This window comes from Corapipo altera, unplaced genomic scaffold (genome assembly GCF_003945725.1).
Source record: "Corapipo altera isolate COAL_440 unplaced genomic scaffold, ASM394572v1 45, whole genome shotgun sequence".
In the NCBI taxonomy this organism is placed as follows: Eukaryota; Metazoa; Chordata; class Aves; order Passeriformes; family Pipridae; genus Corapipo; species Corapipo altera.
In genome coordinates this window covers 7,815,944-7,839,722 of record NW_020884877.1, presented here as the reverse complement: position 1 = coordinate 7,839,722, position 23,779 = coordinate 7,815,944, and the positions used below count along the sequence as shown (strand labels likewise).

The 23,779-nt window shown below is 41.0% G+C and overlaps 1 protein-coding gene across 2 annotated transcripts in view; it reads right to left on the bottom strand.

Moving 5' to 3' along the window:
• Positions 1–14: 14 nt before the first annotated feature.
• Positions 15–23,779, bottom strand: part of PLEKHM3 (pleckstrin homology domain containing M3) — an 88,949-nt gene continuing 65,184 nt past the window's right edge. For both annotated transcript variants that reach the window (XM_027637434.1, XM_027637435.1), the window contains 2 exons: positions 18,107–18,264; positions 15–5,809 (listed from right to left, as the gene is read on the bottom strand). In XM_027637434.1, the coding sequence (XP_027493235.1) occupies positions 5,632–5,809; positions 18,107–18,264 (336 nt within the window). In that variant the 3' untranslated portion in view covers positions 15–5,631. The remainder of the gene's footprint in view (positions 5,810–18,106; positions 18,265–23,779) is intronic.

The window sequence follows — 23,779 nt, the reverse complement described above, 5'->3', positions numbered from 1 at the left end:
TGCTGTGTATTCAAGGATTTACACTGGTTTAACATGTGAATTAGACAGGAATAAATAAATAATTGAGCCACTGACACGTGTGCACACAGACAAAATCTACTACACTTTGGTCCTAGACAGCTGATAGCTCTCCAGGCCTGGATACCTCTGATGCTGACCACAAGTGGCACCTTTGCAATTTCAATTAATGACCACTCTAACTGGCATTTTAAGATATGAATCAGGCCAGCATGGGCACACCAGGGTTTTCAAGTAAAGAAGGACTTTGCACATTATCATCCAGGCTGTCTCCTCATTGTACTGCTAAAATGCAGCAACAGCACTGCTGATGTCAAATGGGATTCGGGCTATTGGCATCAAATGTGGACTTGTAAGATCACAGTCAGCATGGACATGTGCCCCAGGCTGACACATGCCACATACTTTAGCAAATAATGCTAAAATTTAAACGGGTTAACCCTCTCTCTAGGGTAAGGCTGATCAACCCCTGACTGGGTTAGCCTTCAGGGAACCAGGGTGCATTAAAATTAAGCTTTGAGGAAATACCTTCACTCCCACAGCACTAGATCCAGCTGTGCATGTGAGTAGGGAGTGCCATATGGGAGTCCCTCGCCATTGTGGTGTGGGCTGGCACGTGACCTGACCCTGTTTAAATTCCCAGTACTTGCCACTATTATATACGCGCCTCTTCCGAAGGTCTCACATAAGCACAACTGCATTTCTGGCTGAGAAGCCCAGGCAGTCCCAACAATATAGATAATAAAAACCAACACCATCTCCATGCTATCCTCTCTCATACTGCCCTCTCAAAGCGTAGATAGTAAACAAATTTTATGGTTATCATTCCTAGCAAGATGGAAACTGTCATGAGCAAGGGTTTCAAACTCCAATGCCAAACACACTGCATCATGGCAGAGCATTTCTAACAAAATTATTCACTTTTGAAAATTTAAGGCACCAAAAATGAGCAAACGTGAGGAGTTCCCATGCAGCTTGGTGTCTTCAGAGCTGGTGTATGCAGCCTGTAGAGCTCATTTCATGAGGGCAGAACAACCAAACTGAATTACTCAGCTGCTCCTGCAAAAGAGCAGGCAAAGCCATGGGAGAGTTTCAGTTTAAGCCTACAAGTTAATTGAACAGCAGATGCAATCAGGAAATCCAAAACAGGAAGATAGAGGCTAATATACAATACTGTAAGGCACTCCTACTGGGAAGGGAAAATTGAAAGGAAAATTACAAAGGAGAGAATGATTGGACTCAACTGGTTCAAAAACACGATGAGCTATGAAGCTCCAAGGCTGGCTGTAGACTCAGCACTGGGAGTAGAGACAGGGACAGAGACAGTGAGAGAGGAGAGACTGGCTTGCAGCTGAGCAGCAGAAAAAAAAAGTGAGAAGATTATGATGATTATTTAATTTCTTTTATACAGATCCACAGTAAGCTGCAATCCAGGCAGTGACTTTGGGAAGCCTGCTAAACTTGGTTGCTACAGGGAAAAAGCAAAATTCAACTGTGCAGCTTCCCCATTTCATTGTAAACAGATATCCTCTGCTTTTTTTAAAAAATCATTCAGGGCATTATCATCAATCCCTTATAATACATCCTACACACCATCCTGATTATTAGAGAAGCCTTGACAAGAGGAGCTCTAGAAGTACCCTGATGATTCGCTCCTAACAGGGCCATCAGAGCCTGCGGAGTACTGTGAAAAACTTGAGTTCCTCACCAAAAAGTACCTTTCCTCACAACTGCCAATTCCTATTATCCCAGCAGTGAGCCCTATTGGTATGTGCCAGCCAGGATATTTTGTCACATCACAAACCCATCACTTTCCACAACCTAAGAAAAAAAAAAAGGCAAGAGAAAGATTTCTACACAAGAAATACAAGTTTCTCTTTTTACAGGTTGATAATATAAAAAAGCTGGAGTTTGCATACCCTTCTTCCCATTAAAGGAAAGGTGGATGGTCAGGGTAAAGAGGAAAAGAAACTTGAATAAGGATCTCTATAGTGTCCTAGATTAAAATAATCTTAGACTAACAAATATAAGTACCTGTAGAGTGTGAAGCTATAGTCCACTGCAGTGAAGCATCCTATTTCTACGCTGATTACAAGTTTTATACAAAGCAAAAGCAGTAACTGGATTACAGATCAATTCCTCCTCGGTCGGCTATGAAAGCATCTTCTCTTTGAAGGAGACAAATGGCACATTTTATTCTTGACTCACAATGGAATGGCATTGTTCAAATTTATTTCATGCATGGGTAGGACAATACGAGGAGTACCGTTACGTAATTTCACCGGGGGGGGGGAGGGCAAGAGAGTAGTGCAATCTACAAAGACCCCAGGAACTTTTCCAGCTGATGCTCATCCAGAATTCTGCAGAGCAGAGCCACGTGCAGGCTGAGGGCTGCAGGGTGGGTAGAGTAGCAGTGGGGACCAGCACGCAGCACTGTTAGTACAGCAGAGACAACCATGCGCAGCTACAGCATCGTCTGAAACCCAAACCATCTACAGAACCCCAGGCTGAGTGTCCTGCTTGCAGATGGCTCTTCCAAGAAAACATCCCTTTTCGAGCTGGATCTTCTGAGAGTTAATAATGTGAGCAGTAATTTCAATTTATTCTTTTGCATTGCAGTCCTGAAAAATTAATAGGGCTTCTTCCTACTGCATCGGCACCTTCTGAGGGCAGGATCAAGCCTTCCATTATGCTTACAAAAAGCAGGGACAAAAGACTTTGTCTTGCCCATTTATATAGAATAACATTTTTTGGATAGGAGCTGGGCATCCCTGAGAGGACAGCATCTTCCACATTATGGTCTGCTCCTATAGCTACTATGAAGCCGTATTATTTTTCCAAAGTAGAAATGAATGTGTATTCATTTTTAGGAACCAGCTGGTTTACAACATTGGATTTTAAAGCAATTAATCTGATCTGTATTGTACAGTATCCTTTTACACAGTGCTCTGGGCGCTGACAGCATATTGTAACAACATGCTTTTGCTCTTTATCATTAGTAATGGCAGTGGTTTCAGGTTCATGACTAATTCTAGCAGTTTTGCCAACATCAAACTTTTTTTTTTTATTCTCTGTAACTCTCTGTTAGCAAAGAAACTGTTCTGTAATACCTGTACAAACCCAGAGCAACTCCAATGCTGTCTACGTTTTTATTCCAGAATTCAGTTCCAATATCTAACCACACACACAACTGGTACTTTGGAGATCAGGACATCTGTCAAAGTAACTAATAGTTTGCAATGTCTGAACCTTGATTCCTTGACTTGATATGGTTTTTGACAGTGCACACAAGCAGCCTTCTCTAAACTGAGCTGGACATGAACCAGCAATGTAAGGTATCTTAAATACCAGAGCATGATGATGATATGAAAAACATTTTCGTTTTTTCTTTAACCACCTAACATTATGTCCACAGATAATTCAAAATAGTACCTGCCAGCTTCTGACAGTTTCAGAGCTACTGGCTTTGCCACAGGACTAGTTGTAGTGACATATGCTGAGAAACATGGGAGCGTACTGTTTATTCAGCCAGTACCAGTGCAGTTCCTGTTTGCATGACTAATTCCACAATACTTCCCCAGTGTTTGCATTTCTGAACACACAGGGAATTCTTCAAGTGGGAATGGATTTGCAAGGAACATTAGACCTTTAAAGGTGATAGCCAAAAGCAACTCATTTCACATAAGGAACAGTGAGCCCAGACGAGATACCACTGTGTACGGGAAGTATTCATTTTAGTGACAAAGGTGCATGATTCACCAGGTTTATTAAACATGGGAATCCTTACAGTACTTTGCCAAGAACACAAAAAACCCTTCACTTCCTTCCAAAGAATCCCACTGAGAGAAGGACTTCTGGAAAAGAAAGGCACTGGTTGTCTAATGTATAGAAGATATAAACATGCTTCTATATATATAGTAGTTGCACTCAATCTGAGAAAACCCAGATTCAGCTACTTTTTCTTTGACTGGAGGCTGGAAAAGGTAACCACTTATACTCCAGTACAAGGCAACTCACTGTAGCATTTTACTTTTTAACGTAAGCACGATGTACCCTGTTCTTTTATTTAAAATACTCAGCGATTAGTGAGATGCTTCGATGATCAAGACTGCTTTCTGCCTTGAATACAACAGTCTGAAGATTATACAGGAAGCAAAGATCAGTATTCCACACTTCCACAAACCTGTGTGAGAGGAAAAATACATGCAACTGGCTTTTTTCATCTGAAACTGTATTTGCTTTCTGTATATAGATATGTGTGTGTATATATATATGTGACTGCTTTCATATGTATATAATACACACATCACTGCAGGGTGTGGAAAAAGAGTTAAGAATGTGGACTGGAGGGAGGACAACCTCTAACTGCTCACTGGAGGTGAACTCACAATGAATTAAACATATTGCCAGTGATGACACACATCTCCCCAGTTAAATCCATCATGTACGTCCCTTTCACAATAGAATTCACTGTGGTTAATACTTCCTGTGTTCCAGGTGTGTGGAGTAGAGTCATACCTCGAGGAACTTCGCTCTCCACCACTGAAGTCATTACAGAAGTATAAAATGCCTTGAAGCTCAAAGAGAATGCAGGACATAAGTTGCATATGAAAACAGCAAAGTAGTGTTTCACAATTTTGGAGGTATTTTCTAACTATAACGGGCAAGACGACTTTCCTGACTATCAGGGTTCAGGTTCAGGTTAGAAAAACATTTAAAATAAACTTCATGAAATAAAAAGAAAACCAATGTGGGCACTTAAAATGCCTTAAGTGTGAAACTAGAAGGAGGTCAGAGCCAACATCATGTTACTGGAGATGAGGACATGGCCTTCCACAGATTAAGAATAACGAGTGTAAAACTGCACAGACTTCAGTGCTGAGCTTAACCAATGTAGCCAGCCTGAACAAAAAGTGTAGGAAGTCCCCTGCTTATCTGAATACGAAATAGTTCACTGGGGTGGTTATGAATATATAAACATAAATTCTGTGTCTTATGTTTGTAAGCACCTCCAATAAGGTTTGATGGGAGATCCTTTTCTTTCCTTGGCAAGCAGATCCTTTAAAATGTAAACGCACTGGCCTTTCAAAATAGTTTTCTGAAAACATGAGGAAATGGAACCACATGTCTGTATCAGGAGGAGACAGTGGATTTGAAGTAATTCCTGCTCTACTGGGTTCTGTGAAACATCCCATCAGACCCTCTGCCAAGGCTACTAATAAATAAATAATACACATAAATAAGTTGATGATTCAGCAATTCTAAATGAAAAACATAAAAAATAATGTGGTCATGGCGGCAAATATTTTCTGCCTTGAGAAAAAGTCTTCTCCAGAGGTGGAAAAGAAAGTCAGGTGCTTAATTACCTAGACCTAAAGCATTTCAGGTAAACCACATTTTGTATGAGAGCTAGTGGCTGGACTTCAATGCAGTTTAGCCATTGGTATTTCAAAGCCGACAAGGCTTTATAGCCAATTTGGCAGCTGTTATTCACAGATGAAGAAGGTCAGATAATACTTTTCAAAAAAATTTCTGCCTGGCTAAGCTGAGAATTTGCTTAAGCTGGCAGCTGGGAAAGGGATTCTCTTCAGGTTGGCCCCAGCCTTAAGGAACTCATGTGTTCTGGTATGACAATTCAAACATGTTGCAAGACTCTTCAAAGTTCTCGTCCATATTCAGTTGCCTCCAGAAGGATTTCTGCTTCTTCTGCAATTCTTTACGCACACACCTGGGGCATGGCACAGCCTTCACTTTGCACTCAGAATGGAAGACAGCACCACAGCTTTCACACCTGCAAACACAAATTAGTGTCAAAATTGAATCACAAAATAAGACCACAGCATGCAATGGGCTTCATGTGGACTATAGGCAGCAGACACTCCTTGAAACCATTCTGGTAGCTCGAAGAGCATTATGTTTCAAAAGAGTGGCTTTGTAAAAGACACTTTGTATGCCCACACCTCTGCTGGTGTAAAGCTACTCAGGACCACTAAAATAAGTTGACTTGAATCCATCTGCAGTTGCTGAGAATCTGTTCCAGCACTTCTGCTTCACGGATAGAAATTTTTAGAAGGATTAATACTTTTCTTCTTAGTAAAAGACGTATCACAGAATAGACATCAACTTTGTTTTATGCAAGACAAGCTTGTTGCTTTGGTTTGTAAATGAAGAGTTACAATATTATTTTCCAATAAGATATATTTCAGCATTTGCAGAAACAGATTCTGTGATTTGCAACAGCCACAATATGACATTTTCCTCATTGAAGTTCCAGTGGTCAGCTGTCCTGGAAAGAGTGAAAAACAGTCCACTTCAACAGCAGGAGAAGTTGTCATTTCACAAAGTAAAATCTGAAACAGAGGTAGGTGATATTGTCTGTTCTGTGCCCTGTGGAAGATTGGACTAGATCAACACAATTATAGCTTCTGGCATTCAAAGCTGTGTTATTCTGTTCTCAAATGTGACATTGAGACTTCAAACAACTCAGCTGCTCAAACAAGATGACTGGATTACTTTTGGGGCACTGTGAGGCAATGGACATTATGTCACAGCAGATCAAGCCCTGGTTCCAGACGGCTGTGGAGCAATGAAACATCTGGTGATCATGAATGGGTACAACTAAAGAGTTGGACATTCTCAGCCTTTAAATGCAAGTAACTATCTGTAGTAATGAGTGAAGTCACTGCAGCTTTGTAGTCAAAGAAAAAACTAAAAGGATGACAGTGTCAGAGGTAAAAAGTCTTAGATTCCAGCTGGATAATCAAATAATAAAAGCAACAAAACATCAAACTTTAGAGCAACCCTGAAATACAAATGAGGGATGCTGGTCACCCTGGTGATTCTGTGGGACATCTTGCAATGCCCTGCACTTTTCCTTCTCACAGCTATTGTAGTCAAATTACTATATGAGAATCCAAATGTCCATTGTTATAACCTTAGTGGGGTTTTTTGTTTGCTTGCTTTGAACTTATTTCTCACAGAAATAAGGTTCTTGTCTTCAAGACTGTGAAGAAAAATTGAAAACATGAAGAAACAAACCCCAAATACTGAGAAGCCATACGGCAAACTGCAGTACTTGGCACGTGGTCTGGCAATACTGAGATAAGTCCGTGAGCTAACACGGACTTTAGCTGTATCAGCTGTGTCTGCATCTCACCTGGAACTTTCTAAAACTGTTCCTGATCTGGCTGCACTTGAAGTTTTATGCACAAGTCCAAACATGGCCTAAATTTTAGTAACTGCAGAGTTTTGAGAAGGCTATGCAGAGATTTAGAGAGGCACATTTCTAGCTAGCATAAACTGATAAAACTCAAATAACAAGCAAGAAAAGGAAGGTGAAAGAGGCTAATGCATCTATTAGCTTCCATGCTCTTGTGTAGTAAAACTTGACTGTCACATTTCTAAGTACAGTTATGGAGCCTAAATCTGGTTTTGAATCAAGAAACTAGCTTACACAGAGATATTTACAATTTTTGTGCTCAGAGAGTGTGTGTTATAGCCCTGATCCACTGAAGCACATAAACACATGCATAGGACTCATATCCCACTGATTTCCTTGGGATTACTGATCTGCCTCCAGCAAAGCATTTGCTTACATGCTTTGCTGGTTTGAGAGCCACAGGAACTTTAATGGATGAGGAAGAGACAGAGGAGAGCAGTGTCTTTAAAACTTTATACCACTCTAACCTGACACTAATGGTGATTTTATCAAGCTAATTCTCCCTTGTTAATCAGCAATTTACAGTGCCCTGGAAGTTGCTAGAGGGTAATGATTGATGAGGAGTGTAATTTTGTGCTCTTGCATTGCCACTCCCCATGCTAGCCCAATATTTCTCCACAGCACACATGGAAGTGACAAAACCTATCAGAAATTGCTGCTGAAATGGATGGAGCAGAATGAGAGAGGAGCCAGCACACCTGCTCTCTCAAGTCAAAGGCCATCAGCAGAGCAAACAAAGACTGATGGTGTTTAAATTAATATGAATTCATTTTTCAGAAATGAGCTCAGTGGAAAAATTAACAAACTTCTTTCACATCCCTCAGAATCAAAAGAGAGAAAAAAAAATGTATGAACTGTTATTTCTCAGAGCTGGTGCAATAGCTGAGGCTCTGACCAGGACCCCACATGGCCAGGCACTCAGTAGAGGCAGCACAAACAGCCAGCCCTGGATCTCACAGTACTGGCAGGCACTGTTGCCATCGTCACTCCATTCTGGTGCCCCCAGCCCTGACTGCTGCTCTGAAGAACTATTTTCTGCCTTCTCTGGTGAAGGTTGATGTACTCTCAGCCCCAATCAAGGTGTGCAGATGACAACAAAGCAGCAGACTGGAGGAAAGGTGCTCTGAGTTGGAAAACAAAGTTGTCTCTCGCTCTCCATAGGGACACGTAGAGAGCATACCTGCATCAGCATGCCTGTGTCCCCCCCTTCACTGCCAAAGGAAGTGAGTCACCAGGAGAGGAGGGTAATGCTGACCTTGCTCTGCCTTTGTGCAAGCTACTCCCTTTAGGTGATGGAGCTATACTACCCCAAGCCATCTACAGCTTTGCTTTTCATCATATCAAATACAGTCAGTCTTAACGGCCCTGGAATGTCAACTGGTTGACCATTTGTAATCTCACTGCAAGAAATTCTCCAGTTATACCAAAACCCCTATCAACTTTATATTCCTTCTTAGAATATTACAGAGTGCTTCTTAATCTCCACATTGAGATTCACAGGGGTTTTTTACTGTTGTTTTCAAGCCTCAGTATTCCAAAATTATTTTATTTCTCTGGAGAAATAAAATATATTTTGCAGCCTATAAAAGGCTCACTTAATAGTTCACTACACTTACTTATCTTTCCCTTAACCCTTGTTGTTGTCATAGGTAATTCACAGTTCAGGTATTATTTCTGACTCCTGACTTCTTCTTTGTCTAGAGGCCAAAAAGTCCCTACATCTTTTGTGAGAATTCTATACACTCCTGATAATAAGCTGATGAGCCCATAGCCATTCAGGCCTTTCATGTTTCCTCCTTTAATGAATGATATTGTGATACTGCACATTAATAGCATCTTCCTATTTTTCAAACAGTATTTGAAGAATTAGTGAACATTGCACGTTGTTTTCATACAGACTTCAGTCTTCTAAGAAGGCAGCTGAAATAGATTCCTCTCTATTTTGGTGTTTTCTATCTTTTTTTTCTCTTTCCTGACCTAACTCAATTTCTGTTGAGACTTATGTTTTAAGGATGTTCTACTTGTTTGAACACCAGAGTAACAAAAATGCAGAGAATTATTCAATCCTCTAAATAATTTCTATTACACTGGAAAGCATAAGAAAAAGGGCAAAACTGTCCACAGCCAGACAGGCATTATAATGCTCTTATTATTATCATTACTAGTTACAAAAGAAAAGCCTTTCTACATTAAAAGCATATAATCATTCCTTGTATGCTGAGGAAGTGCCGATGTTAGTATCTTCCATCAAGTCTGGGCATTTGAAATATATACATAACAATATTTTGTAAATTGAATTCTGGCATGTTGTTTTCATGCTTTCCATGTATATTTCACAGGATTATGGCTCAAGTAATTCTAGATGCTGCACAACCAATTGATTATACTCATATTTCTCCTCTGTACTGTACCACCACGTAAGTGCCCATGGGCAGGATCAGGTGCCCAAAGAGAGGGGGGCAACACAAAGAAGCTTCAAAGACCTTTCACCAAAGCAGGGGATGATCAACAGATGGCCCAGGATGTCATCTGAAAGACAGGATTTTTGTCTCCTAGGAACGTTACCTGTTGACAGACTGACCAGTGTGACTGTGTTCGGATGAAGCTACTGAGACTAACAAGGTTTATTAGGACACCTTCGGTACCATGCACATGGGCTGTACCTGTCTGGCTTCCAAACACCAATTAGGGAATCAACGCAGCTCATAGTTATGCTGCTCATTCCTGAAATGAACAAACAGTGAATGGCAAATACAGCACCATTCCTACCTCACAAATGAGAAGCGAGAGGTGAACTGGCTTGCTCAAGGTCAGGCACAAGCTCTTAGCAGAGCTGAGAAAGGCAAAGAGCTCCCCTGTCTCACTGCAGTGCCATATTCACCCACCACCCTTTCTCTTGTAATTTTATATATTAACTTTCATTTTTTCATTTAAAAAAACCACTTGCTTTGTGCCAGACTTTGCACACATTTGGTCAAGCGAGTAATCCCTTGAAATTAATTTCAGTAATCAAATCCCTTCACTGACTAGAACCCTTCAGTTTTTTCTTTCCTTCCATGCAGAGTAAAAGCAAGATAAAATGGTGTTGTTCATTCATTTTCCTTAGAGGATGCTAAACATTCATCAAGCATCCAAAATACTGAAATACCTGTAACTTGGTTATTAAAAAACCCCAAAAAGAGCAAGCCACAGTAGCTGAAGTAAGCCTTGCCTAGGGATTCCAGCGTGATCACCATCCCACACTATGCACATGTGCCTGTCTGCAAGTATTTCTGAATTGCTCAGCTGTGAATATCACAGACGTGCCCTTCAAAACTCTCAGAGACTTTAGCAGAACACAAAGAAAAGGAAAATGGACTAGCCTGTGTTCACTTACAACACAAAAAAAGCCCCAAAGGCAATCAATGCCTGACACACACGTGCAGCAGTATTATTCCAGTTGCCTAGGAACCAATGCAAGGAGCCTGCCTAGGGAGGGACGCCCACCTAGTAAATGAATGGAAGCAAGTTGGCACTAATATGACATTGATTTGTCCCTATAAGGAGCTTGTTAAGATAATGCCTTGTATGACACATGGTCTTCACCAGACACGGTTGTGGGGTTTTTTTAATATACTATACTTAAAAACTGTTAATACTTCAGACTTGCTTTTGAAAACTTTGCCTCTGAAGATGAAACAAAAAAGGGCCCACTACCCAGTCCCTCAAATTATTATCTATCTGAAATTCCCTCTAAATTCAGTGTTCAAGGAACCATCAGTGATTCAAAGCACAGTCACAGTTTTCCTTTCCATACACCTGTTCATCAGAAGGGGTTACCCTTGATAAGCCAGCAGAGCCTGAAGACACTCCTCATTTATAATGGCAGGGCTGGGTCCTGGGCTGGCCCCAGAGGATGCAGAAACAATGGAAAGAGCTGTGATTGTGAAGCATTGGTGCAGCTCCTGTGCTGGGGGAACCAACGCAGAGGGGTGAGCTGGTTATAGATGGCAGCCAGCAAGGGGTGTACAGTGACCTCCAGCCTGCACTGATGGGGCTCCCCAACTACAGCAGCCATGGTCTGCACTCTAGAACAACTGCAGGGGCCAGCCTAAACACAGCCTGACATGACATCTATTAACGCCACCACTGCTACTGCTTTAATAATGCCACCCCAGGGTGGCTGAACAACACACTACCCAGTGTCCCTGCATGAAAACTGCCGGACCAGGGTCTGCTCCTTTTTACCCAGCACAGGTTGGACTGAGGTGCTGGAGAAGCACTCCAGGCAGTAAGGAGGATGAGTGAATAAGCCCCTATCTTGGCTCACCCGTCTGTGCTGTCTCTTGCCCCTCATCCTGTCATGCCAGCACCCACTGCTAAGGTCAATTGCACCCAGTGGATGTGCAAAGCAGACAGAGGTTTATTAAAGCCTCACAAATGAGGAGAAAAGCGGGCAGCTCACTGGAGGGGAGGGAAAACCACCAGTGCTGCACCAGTGGAAGGGACCTTCAATGTCAACTTCTACATTGCTACCTCCAGAGAAAACCCAGAGCAGGCCTTCATTTTGGGTGCTCAAAGAACTATTTGCTACAGGCCATGGCTGAACAAGAACAGCTTGAATTAACCACGTGCTCTTCTCCTGTGTGTAGAGGGTTTGTGGAGCTAAATAACTACACAGTTGTGTACACAGGCTGAGGTACTGCACTGCAGCATGGCAGCAGGGTCAAGCAGGAACAATGGGAACTGCAGCTCCCAGACCCCTCTTCGCAGAGCTGCGTCACTCCTGATCAAGGAGGGAAGTATGTCTCTAGCTTCTCCCCAGCTGTGGCTTCCAGGATTTATGCCATACTTATCTACATATATTTCCATATTTTTATCCAAGCAGGAGAACTAAGGACTGACTGTTGACCTCAGCACTGTGCTTTGCTAGTTGTTTAATAAAGCTCAGAGATCCCAAGCCAAGTAATGCGGCCTGTAAACAGCAGTTCCCAAGAAATCAATAAAGGGACATAAAAATCAGTATTAAAACTCTTAAGCTGAAAGTCATGCGATCACACTTCAGTCAGTGAAGCTAATTTACTTTGGAAAGGGGAAAAGCCCTACATATGACAGATCCATTACTGGTAAACCACTGGAGAGGCTGAAAACCCACAAAGATTCACATGTTTACATTACTCAGGCATATATTCTCTGCCTCTGTTAGCTGCCACATCAAGAACTGGACTTTGCCCCTCTACCTCTCCTGTTATTAATGAATTCACATTCACAAAGTGGTGGTTGAAGATCTAAAAGCAGTACTATTAACAGTAATATTAACATACTGCCCTCAACTATTATAATTTGTTTGCATGATTCTATTATTTTGCATTTTTCTGTCAGCCTCAAATCTAAAAATCCCGCAACTAAGCCAGGATTTTGCTTTCAATAAAAGAGAAAGGCAAAGGCAACCAGACTTCATAACTCTGCATTAATGCTGAAGACATGTCTACCTGGACCCAAGATGGAAAAAAGAAACTTAACATTTAAAGAAATAAATACATAAACAACAAATTCCCAAGGTAATCTTAGAATTTCTGAGCACTTAAGAATTGACAGTGTTTGCTTTCATGAGCTAAAAAGCAATTGAAAAGCTGTCACCTGGTCTACAAGGAACCATATTTAGGAGATGGAGAAGTCTATCTTAAAAGGGGAATTTGCATGAGAAAGGAGGAGAAAGAATTAAAAGGTCTTGACTGGCAAGATGGAAATATCTAGAGTGAGGAAGAAGGCACAGCAGGGAAGCTGCAAAACAGAAACTGTAAATAAGATGGTTGCCATGCCCAGCCAGGGGAGAAGAGCATAAGGCAGCACTGCAGAGACCTTCGTACTTGAAATAAGTATCTGCCTTTAGACTGAATGTTCTACTTAAAAAACATTCTGACATGAGGCAGGAAAAACCAACCTCTAAACTAATTCAGTTGCCAAACACAGTGCTTGATGAAAAAGCCAGTATATTTTATCACTTTCTTTTTACATATTCCAGATAACATTACTGTGCTACCCTGCACAAATAAAAATAAGATTATGTGGGCCAGAAAATTTTGACCCGTTTTGACATATTCGGCTGAAATTAAATTACCAAGAGAACATCTACTTAGATGCCTATGTTTCTTTAAAGAAAGTGCTGAGCAGATCACTTTAGGGTGCTTTGAACCAACTACCAACATCCGATTAGCTAAAAAATTAGGTACTAAACCACTAGCATAACTCAGGTGAACTGGGCTTGGGGAAAGGCTTTCTAGCATAAGACAAACTAATCAAAGCAAGAGGGAAAATGACACAGTTTGAGTGATGCCTTTGGCCTGTGCCAAGGTACTTCCTGGAAATGCTCTATTTCAGTCTCTCCACCTAATATTTATCTTTAACGTTCTCCCAATGGCTCAAAGCTGCTTCTGTCCAGTGACAAAGCATTCATAACACAGAGAGCTGTAACCTTGCAAAGACTTGGGCATGCACAGCCTCAGAGCCTTTAGTAAGACTTGTCACTATGTGCAAAGTTAAGTACATTCATAGGTCTTATCAGGATGGTGGCCAAAGATTATGGAGGCATCCAAGCTGGTTGATACAGTCAAGCCTGTTCTGTGGCACGTCTATTTTAAACTTGGGCCTTCTGGTTTGTATCTTAAAAGGTCTACACGTCTTAACTGATCTGCAGAACAAATTAACTTAGCAAAGTGAAAACAGTTTAGCCTTGATAAATGAATACGAACACAAAAGAGCGACTCTCCATGGTTCACGTACATCGACAGTCAGCACATAAAAGGCAAGGAATGGACTAAATTGTTCTTAACCAAGCAAGTAGCTCTACCAGCAAAACACAACAAATTGGCTGTCAAAGTAGTCACTAGGATGACAACACTCAGACAAGACCAAAACCTTATTAACTGGGTAACACATAATAATCTTAATCAGAACTATAATTGCTTAATTATCTAATGGGACAGAAAATGCTTCTTAATGAGCTTTTATTCTCATTCCAAAGATAATTTTCTCAGTATTCTCTAAGATTTAAAGTTGTTAAAAATTGTTCTAAGTTGTAAAACAAAACTAGCCATATATTATAGACAACAGTGCCACTACACAGACCTTGTCTTTTTACTTCTGTTGTTTTGGTGTTTTGTTTTAATTTTAGGATGAAAAAACAAAAACTTTTCACTACATTAATGAAGAATAAGCAATATGAGAACAACTTGAGGGGAAGTGCCTGGTTGCTAACTAATGGGCAAGGATAGTTCTAACAAGCCCATTTAGAGCCAAGGATATTTCAAGTCATTTCACAACACTTGTAAATATAAAATAAGTGATATAATAGAATAATTTTATATGCTTATTCACTAAATTTAAGCCCAGGGCAAATTTAGTCCTAGAAATAAAAAGAAGGTAGATGCTCGTAGATGTTCGTTTAAGTTGCCAGGGCTGCAGCAAAAGCAGAGCTGTGGGAGTTTACATTAGCTGGCAATTTGCTCTGTGAAATGTGCAATTAACTCAGGAGGCTTTAAATATAGTTCTCATGATTTAAAGGCCTTCCAATAGATGGTGAAATTGTGAAATTTAGAAAGAACCCTGATTAAGATTTATATAAATATGGGTAAGACAGAAAAGAGGGAAATAGAGGACCAAAGAATCAACCTGACTGGAAGAAACATAAAAAACATGAGACAATTTTTAAGAAACTGTTTAACTATCGAGTCACAGCTTTCATTAAGATCTCTGCAGAATGGCCACCTCCCAAGAAAAGCCACAGAAAGGAAATATCATTAGAAAGCTTATGACTTTGTGAGCCCACCCTTACATTCAAGGCAGCAAACTGTTGTGCTGTATTGTTGAGCAGGATGTAAAGAGCCTGCCAAGCACAGCCCACAGACCCGCTAATTAAATGAACTGATTGTGTTTGTTTTGGAACCGTTTGCCAACAAAGGAATGTGTCACACTGATTAGTGAGAGAAGGGTATGTAATATATGTGTATTCAAGCCCTGAGGAGTGCATAACCCAGGTATTCACTCTGTTTGCCCAAGGACTGACAAAAATGACTCAAGCAAATAACCAGACCAAAGAGAAACTCCAGCCCTCAAGAGGGGCCCTCTTTTTCTCTCAGCTGCATCTATCTAAAGAAGACCCATCCTTCATAAATTCCTACTGAAGACTGATCCAGAAACTCCTGAGAATATTTTGGAGAGAAACAATCTCTTCACCTCAAAGCTGACCTAAGAGATTATGAAGATGAAAAGTTAACAGCCAGCTGAGAAACACCTTGGAATTGCACTGACCACTCTGACAGCTGTCACTCTTCTCTCCAAAGAGCAGGAAAGGTCAGGGAGGTAGCCAGAAAAACAAATGCCACCTCAACACAGACATAGACACACACACTCCATACAAGCAGGTTTCACTTTTCAAATATTCCGCAAAGAGCTGAAGTCTGCAAAATCTGTCACGCACCCACTTTTGAATATTTCTAACCCTACAGCCCAGTTTGCTGGTAGAGTTAATAGCATGCTCAAAAGTGAACAAGCATCACTTAAAAGCAAGGAAAAACTGTCTTTAGAGCTCAACTGCTTTTCCCTCCTTAACTCAGCAGCTTCAGCCGGGGTACTTTGGTAGTCTAGTATTGAGTACAAAATGTGAATACTGTGCTGTAGACAGCAATTCCAGAAAACCAGGATGAATAAAGGGAGTTGTAGTCAATTCTCACTGTACATTCAGGATTCAGAGTAGTACAACTAAATCACAGATCTGAGCTGTTTACTCAGAGCTCTGTACGACACTTAATTGGCAAGGAAAGCTGAACATGTCACCAGAATTTTCAGGTATAATTCCAAGTCTTCAAATGAACCTTTTGCAGCTTGCCATTCCATCTGCCACAGGTTACTCTGTACATTACCTGTTTCTAATTAGCTTTCTCACCCTACACCTGTCTTAGGTCAGCACACCTACCTCAGAAATCTCCCTCATCTTCAAGAGACAGAAGCAAACACAAAACTCCTCTACCTGGCATTCTCCCTCACTGCTTTGCAGCTGATGCAGCTGCACAGTAAAACATACAAACTCCTCTGTTGGCATAACTTGTCTCCAGAGCAAAAATATGGAACAGAAATAATCTGCTTAGTTTCACATAGGTGCACGTGCACACACGAGTAGTAATGAGATAAGAAAACTAACGAGGAAGGCAAATGGAAAATGCTGGGGAAAAAAACAAGGTCTAGTGATAAGGAGTACAAAAGGAGTAAGCAGGATGATCTCTGACAAAATCAGAAAGAGAAATATTGGAAAACCTGTCATGCTGATTGTTTTAATTAAAACCATTAACAAAGACTGCTGTCTTTGGCATGACATGAACCACAACTTCACATTTGTGAAACATGAACAAAAGTCCTTTCTGGCTTCTAATTCACATAAAAGCAGGAACTAGAGCAGCTTCTGTTGGCTTGAACTGCTGACAAATACTATTTGATTCCAGAAGGTTTTAAACTCTGTAATTGCAAGGTATGTCTGATCTCAGCTGAAGGGCGGGACCCAACAATTTTTTTGGGAACAAAAATCCCCCAGACAAATCAAATTCTTAAGTAAACCTGTCTTCCCAAATGTTCTTACACATTCTCATCAATCTTTTGGGAATATTTTCAATCGCCTTTTATACAGCCTCAACAGACATCTTATGTTTTATGCTATCTTAGTCTCTTTCTTTTTAACTCAGCCTATCTTGCCATGCACCCTAGATACATTCTTTCTTAACATTGTTCATAGAGCTCAGCTGCACACCTTGCCTAGCTTATGTCCACTGCTTTGTCAGTGCATTCTTTAGAATAAGACTCTGGAAATAAAATGGGCAAACAGTCTTTGAAACTCAGATTAGACTGAAAAATCCTTGAAGAGTATTTCTTGGTTACTTGTAATTTAACATCTTTGCACACACAGGGGAATCAGATTCTTAATAAACCCTTTTAACAGGTTGGTCCTGATTGTTTCCAATTTTCAATTGGAAAAAATGTTTTCAATTTTTTTTCCTTCAAATAAACTCTTTGGAGAAAACGACTGTATTTGAAACAGCCAAAAAGTACTTATCTGTGGAGGAATGCTGTGCTGTCAGATACACTGTCTTTCTGTTAAGGGTGAAAAACTCCATCTCTTTTATTCAAAATCCAAGACACTATTGAAAAAGAGTAGTAACATTGCTGTTTCCAAGTCTCTTTTGGTTTCCTGCATCTTGCTTTTAGGTTTTTCATGTGACTCCTGTCCCTGACCTGGCATCCGGCACTCTACATAATGTGAAATAAAGGTTCTTCTGTATAGTTTAGGACTGGTATACAGTTATACTTTGTAGCCACCTGAGAATAGCAATGTCATTAAAAAAAATTAAATCTTGCATACACAGGCACAGAGGAGTAAGCACACAGAGAGAGCAGAGCATTAGCTATAACATTTCACGGAGGGAACATTTCAGAACAGATGGTAATCGTTTTATAATGGACAATCCCAGTACGTTATGGGCCTAGTGATACCAGAGACCAAAAAGATGTCTGTGATCACTTCAGAGAAGCCATTTGGCTTTTCAGGACACTCTGCAAACTCAGAAGACTTTTGGATAAATCACGCTGTGTGATGCTACTGGGGACTCTTCCCTTTTTGAAGAGCTGTTCTGAGACCTACAGGGCTTTAGGGAGCAGCTCTTCTCATTTATTTCCAGGTCTGCTCAAGGTGGCCTCCCTGGACCAGTGCACCTGCCCAGGAATGTGCACCAGTGGAATCCAGTCCCTAGTTATGTACGTATGAGGTCAGGAGGCCGAGAATCTGCAAGGGTTTGATGCGTAAGGTGAATCAAGTGTATGACTGACACCACTGCAGTAGAGTACCTGCTTGTAGAAATGTCCTCAAAGGGGTAAAGGATTTCTCCATTGTTGCAAATCTCACAGATGAAACCCTTTTGGCTACAAAGGCTGCAGCTGTACACATGAGAGGTGGCAAACTTGATCACCTTCCCCAAGAAAGGAGCCAGCTTTCCTTCAATAACCTGGAATGAGAAGACAGTATTGAATGAACCCCCCAAAAATTACTAGAATGCCCTGAAGGACTGAGACAATATTTATTATTATAGAAATTACAGGTGATGCTGGCAAAAACAATAGGAAAGTTACTTCCCAACAATTATAGCTCCATGAAATCACAAGTGATAATAGTAGCCAATGAACCAGCAATGATCTGAACATGAAAACTAATTTACAATCTCTTTTAAAGTCTCTACATGGCAATAACATAAAATATTAGTAGTCATTTTAAGTACAACAGCAGATTCATATAATAAGGCACAAAGAAGTAAATAGGAAAAGAGTTTAAGGCTTCCCCATTATCTCTAACTGACAGATATGAGAATACTGCCTTACATTTACCATTTGCACTTCTTTTATTTTTTATGCACAGATGGCAGTTTTGTCTTTGTTTCTTTTCCTCCAAAGCACAAGTTTTTGCATATATTTTGTGAACGGAACCCTGGCTTTCCTCCTTTAGTAGGACTGTGTTTCCCTTTGAAAATCATTCAAATACAATATTCTCTTCCTTGCCAAAAGGAATAAATTCTCAGTTAAAGTCTTGAAGAGGAAGTGGGGGTTTTTCCCTTCAGTGTCCAGCTCTCAAATCGAGAAGTCCCTCACTGCCAGACAATCCTCGCTAGACCATTAGAAGTGATTAGCACTCCCCGTGTTGGTGTGAAAAAAACCAGCCAAGCCATATAGATTAAACTGCTAGCCACAACACTTATCTAAATTTGTGACTTGGTGACAATGCCTCAATAAGGGGTGCTATTCAGGCAAAATACTTTCCATTCAGATCAAACTTCTAGAGACTTTAAGGAATTCTGCAGCTATAGGGAATAATGAACATGGAATAAGGCCCTAAGTGTATATTCTTCTCTCCTGGGCTTCCTGTGGTCTGAATGGCAGCTTGCCAGATTAGTGATAGAAATGTGTCACTGGATTTGACAGCAAACTCCTGTAAAAAGGAAAAAGAATGTACTAATTGCTGACTGAAGACTTGCACAAGGCTGTGCCTTGAAACCTAAGAGAGGGGAGATTTACACTTAAATACGTGCCAGATTCAGTGCGGGCACCCCTTCCCTAAATATGGTAACACACCACATGTAATTTGGATTTAGTGTAAACAAATCTAGAGAAAGCACAGAGGTCAAGGCAGAGAAGAACAACAGAGTTTGGAAGCAAATGTACAACAGAAAGGAAATAAATTTGTGTTCCAGGAAAACTCCCTGCCCGCTACATAAGATAGTCACTGCTAAAGAGTACACCTGGAAAAGGAGGTGCACAGGTAGCACTGGTGTTGATGGCATTGAATGGCACCGGCTGAAATGTGCCCCCTCTTTGCCTTCAGCTCCAGCCTGCTAACAACACCTGCAACAACAGGAAGCAGCAATGTTATTGCTAGTACTGCAGATAGGACATCTGCTCATGTCAGAGGAAAAATGACGTTCCTATTGCATCCTGGTATAGGAAGATCCCCTTCAACCACAATATAAACAATGCAGAGAAGCTGCTGCATGAAATACGAAAGTGAAGCCATAGTTCAAGGCAGTGGTATTACTAACCTTCTAACAGATGGTCAGAAGCTAATTTAGCTCCTCTATGCTGGGTTTTGTTTTTCATTCTGAAGGAAGAAATTTTTTCCTTGCAGACTCCTGAATTAGAGAGGGTCTGAAAGCCAAACAAGTTGGGAGCAGGGGAAAGACACAAAAGCTGCCAGTATTCAATAAACAGGAAGAAAGAAACAGTGAAGCCACACAGGTAGTGACACTGCTATAGTCACCCTCCAAAAATCCATTTAGCACTAACAGACGAAATACTCATACAAAGATAAATAAATCACAATACATACATATTTTCCAAAGAATTTTCATGCTACAGCAGCCACCTCAGGCCACAAGTGCTCAGCTTAAAATGCCAGACTGAAGACACAGCTGCAAACGAAGTCTGTACTAATGTCACTGTCAGCAAAGATTTAAAAGTCACTGAACTGAAATAACATTCTATATAATGTAATAAACAAAATTAACATGATCTATTCCTTCCTAAGCACCGTGGGTGAATTTAAGACTGTGTGAGGCACAAAAGGTTTCCTATGCTGAAGAGTTCACAACCTAAGCAAGATATATTGAGTGTACAGCTGCCCTTGAAGAGCTGGTGTTATTTGCCCCTGGTTATTTATTTGTATGGCTTGTCGTAGCACTCTAGTGGGTGGGCTTGTAACTCTGGCCACTGCAGACATACAGCAAAGATGATACCTTCAAAGAGCCATGCATGCCAATTTTGCAATGTGAATTACAGGCTATTTTACTCTATTATAGAAGGAAGACACGATGTAGCATCAAACCAGTGTTATCACTGTTTTTAGCATCTGTAAATTTTGTGCTATTTTGTTTCATCAGAGACCTCAAGGCTGTGCACAGGATATGACTTTTCCTTGCAGCCTTCTCTCATTCGTGTTTGCAGCTAATAAGGATAAAATCCTCATCTCCATTGACCCTGGGAAAGCAGAAAGGAAGATATCTACTTTCTGTCCCCAGTAGGAGTTTCATGGTAAGAGTTCCACAGTGAGTGTTCTCTGGCTTGGGAAAAGGAGCATAGAGCATGTAATTAAAGCTGTCAAAACTTCTCCTGTGACAGCCAGGGGCCGAGGGTCAGTCAGTTTAGACATCCCAGAACCACAATGGAAGACTCTCAGGATGTTCTCTCATCTGATGCTAGAATCTGATTATAAATTTCAAGGAAACACAAGTGATTAAAAGAATAGAAGAGTGTTAATCAAATGTAATGCATTATCCAGATATCATGGAAATTATCAGAGGAAACAAAAAGACCTCAAGAGGTCATCTTGGCAGAGCCAGTAATATTTATGTCATTCTTTACAGCTGTACCTGTTACTAAGGCCTTTCAGTGACCGAGATTTCACAGCCCCCATGCAGTCTAATCCAGCATACGTCTGTTCTCACTGCTGGAGTCACTCCTAAGCTTTGACCTGAACCTTTCCTAAGGACATTTCAGTTTACAAAATAAACTTACAAAATAAGTTTACAAAATAGAGAAACTGTGAAATCACACACTATGAGCTGCAGAAGAATACATCACATTTCAGAAGAAACATGGTAATTTAGGACAAAACTAAGTTAAGAGTATGCCAGAGGAAAAGAAACCAAAAATTTCACCATTGACTTATCCCAGTAATATAATACGGCCTCAGCATGCATCTAACAAAGGCTTAAAAATATATTCCTATCTCTCAAAAAAAAGACATGAAGCTTAAAACAAATTAAAATTTTGCTGAGTTCAGAGTCTCTTCTACTACAGTACACATGAAGAGCAAGGTCTGTTTTCTAATCCAAAGTCTTTGTAGTGCAAGCAATTGTTTTGTTGTCAAAAATTAAGGATGAGGGGTGATTAATGATGGCATCCTAGTCATCAATTGATGAAGGGTACAATGCAGCTTTCTCTTCCTAAACTGATCAAGGAGCACATCTCAACATAATTTTGGACACAGAGCCATGTTCCTACAGTTAGCTTATCACTGCTGCACCTGGAATATATTGGGGTGCACTACTTGGTGACAACAAAAGGAAACCAGTTGTGTCCAGAGGTCCAAAGCAAGCTGTGTTTCTTAATAGTCCCAGTGTTCAGATCAGAATCATTGTCCATCTCTCTGTATCTGGAAAAACACTTCTCTGAGCTACCACAGGACAGAAAGCCATGGCTTTGCACACTGCAACTCCTAACCGTGTGTCTCATGTTAAGAACTGTATAAAAATACACACCCACATGTACATACATAAAAGCCAGGCCCTGCCCTCAAAGCACTTACAATTTAAACCATAAAACAAACACTGCTTTTTACAGTAACTGCCACATATCCCCCACCTTAAATGGGACAAACTGTGTTTTGGAGGAGCCTCCCACACCAGCTCCCTGCCCACACTGCAGAGAGCATCTGTGTCCTGGGCTGCCAGGGAAGGGAGGGGAGAAACTAGGAAATCCAGCAGCAGCAGCCACCTGCCCCACTGCCCAGCCTCCTGCACCTGGCTTGGGAAAGCTGAAGTTGTATTGAAGAGCAAGAGGAGAAGGCAGACTTGTCTGCAGCACTGGGAGAAACTAAAGGAGTATTTGAAGTAAAGTATCTCAACACATGCCAAAGGGGTGTTGGGACAATTATTTTACATGCTTTCTAGAACAGAGGCTTTTCATACAAGTCAAAGTTATGAATAAAGGTAAATCAAACTTTCTTCTCAGTATATCTTTGTGTTACTGTTGAGTTGGGGAGTAGTATAATTCCAAAGAAACAATTATGCTCTGAATGAGTCAGGTGTGTGTGGGGAAATACAGGAACTGCTGAACACCACAGGACAGGCCAATGTTAGCAAAGGCTGCAAGAGGCTTGTGCAGTGGGAAGACAGGACACACATGCACTGGGTTATGTTTTTCCTGATCCAGCAGGAAGACAGAGAAGCTAAAAGGAAGGAGCAGGGGCTAGGGTACAAGTTGAAATCTCTTTGATACATGATATTAATATGATTATGAGGGCAATGTGTGATCAGTCAAAGTTTAACTACTTGTCAGGAGGGCTGCTGGCCCCCCAGAGGTTTTGTGATCCTTCTATTTAAAGTTACTCATAGTTACACTATCAAGAGGATGTTTTCAGAAACAAGTGGGCAGCCATCTGTCTCCAGAGAATAAGAACTGGAAAGGCCACAGACCTCCAAGCCAGAGAAATCCTCCTCAGTGGCCCACTATGCACAAAACAGGGTCATTATTCACAGACAAGTTCCAGAAGCAGCAGGTGTTGCCCAGGGGACTCTCACTAGTATCCTGTGTCCTACCTTCACAACACATTTCTGAGCCCGTGACACTGCCCAGCACCGGAGGAGAGGCAGTCCCCTCATACTGAGGGGACTGAGTCCAACACATACTGAGGTACAGCTCTGTCCTGACTCCACCTCTCATTCCAGCTCTCCAGGCCAAGCACAATGCTGATCGAAGTCCACCTCTGAAGGCCTCCACTTCCCAGCCCTTGCCTTGCCACTGTGCAGCACAAACCCCCAGCCCAATACACACAGCAGAGAAGTCAAGTCACTTTGTCTTTTCTTTACAGTCAACAAGGACTTCTTGTATGAGAACCTACTTACCAGCACGAAGGAGGGTTGCACAAACCAGTCCCATGGGAGAGCAATGTAGTGAACATGGTGTTGCAACATATGTTTTCATATTAAAAACCAAACTAGAAAAGTGGCCAAGGGAACAGTGGCAGAACTTCTCAAGTCTGTTGAGAATTTTAACCCAGAAAGATGGTAACCTAAAGGCTTGTAATAGCTTTCTGTTTGGAAAACAGAGCAAGATCAAAAATCAGGCATGAAAAAACCTTATTACAGAATTAGTTAGAGTTTGTTCCAGTCCCTGACAATTGTTCAAATTAGAAAGACATTAATAGAAGCCTCTGACCATGTCTAACCGAAAAGCAATCAAATATTGATTAGACAA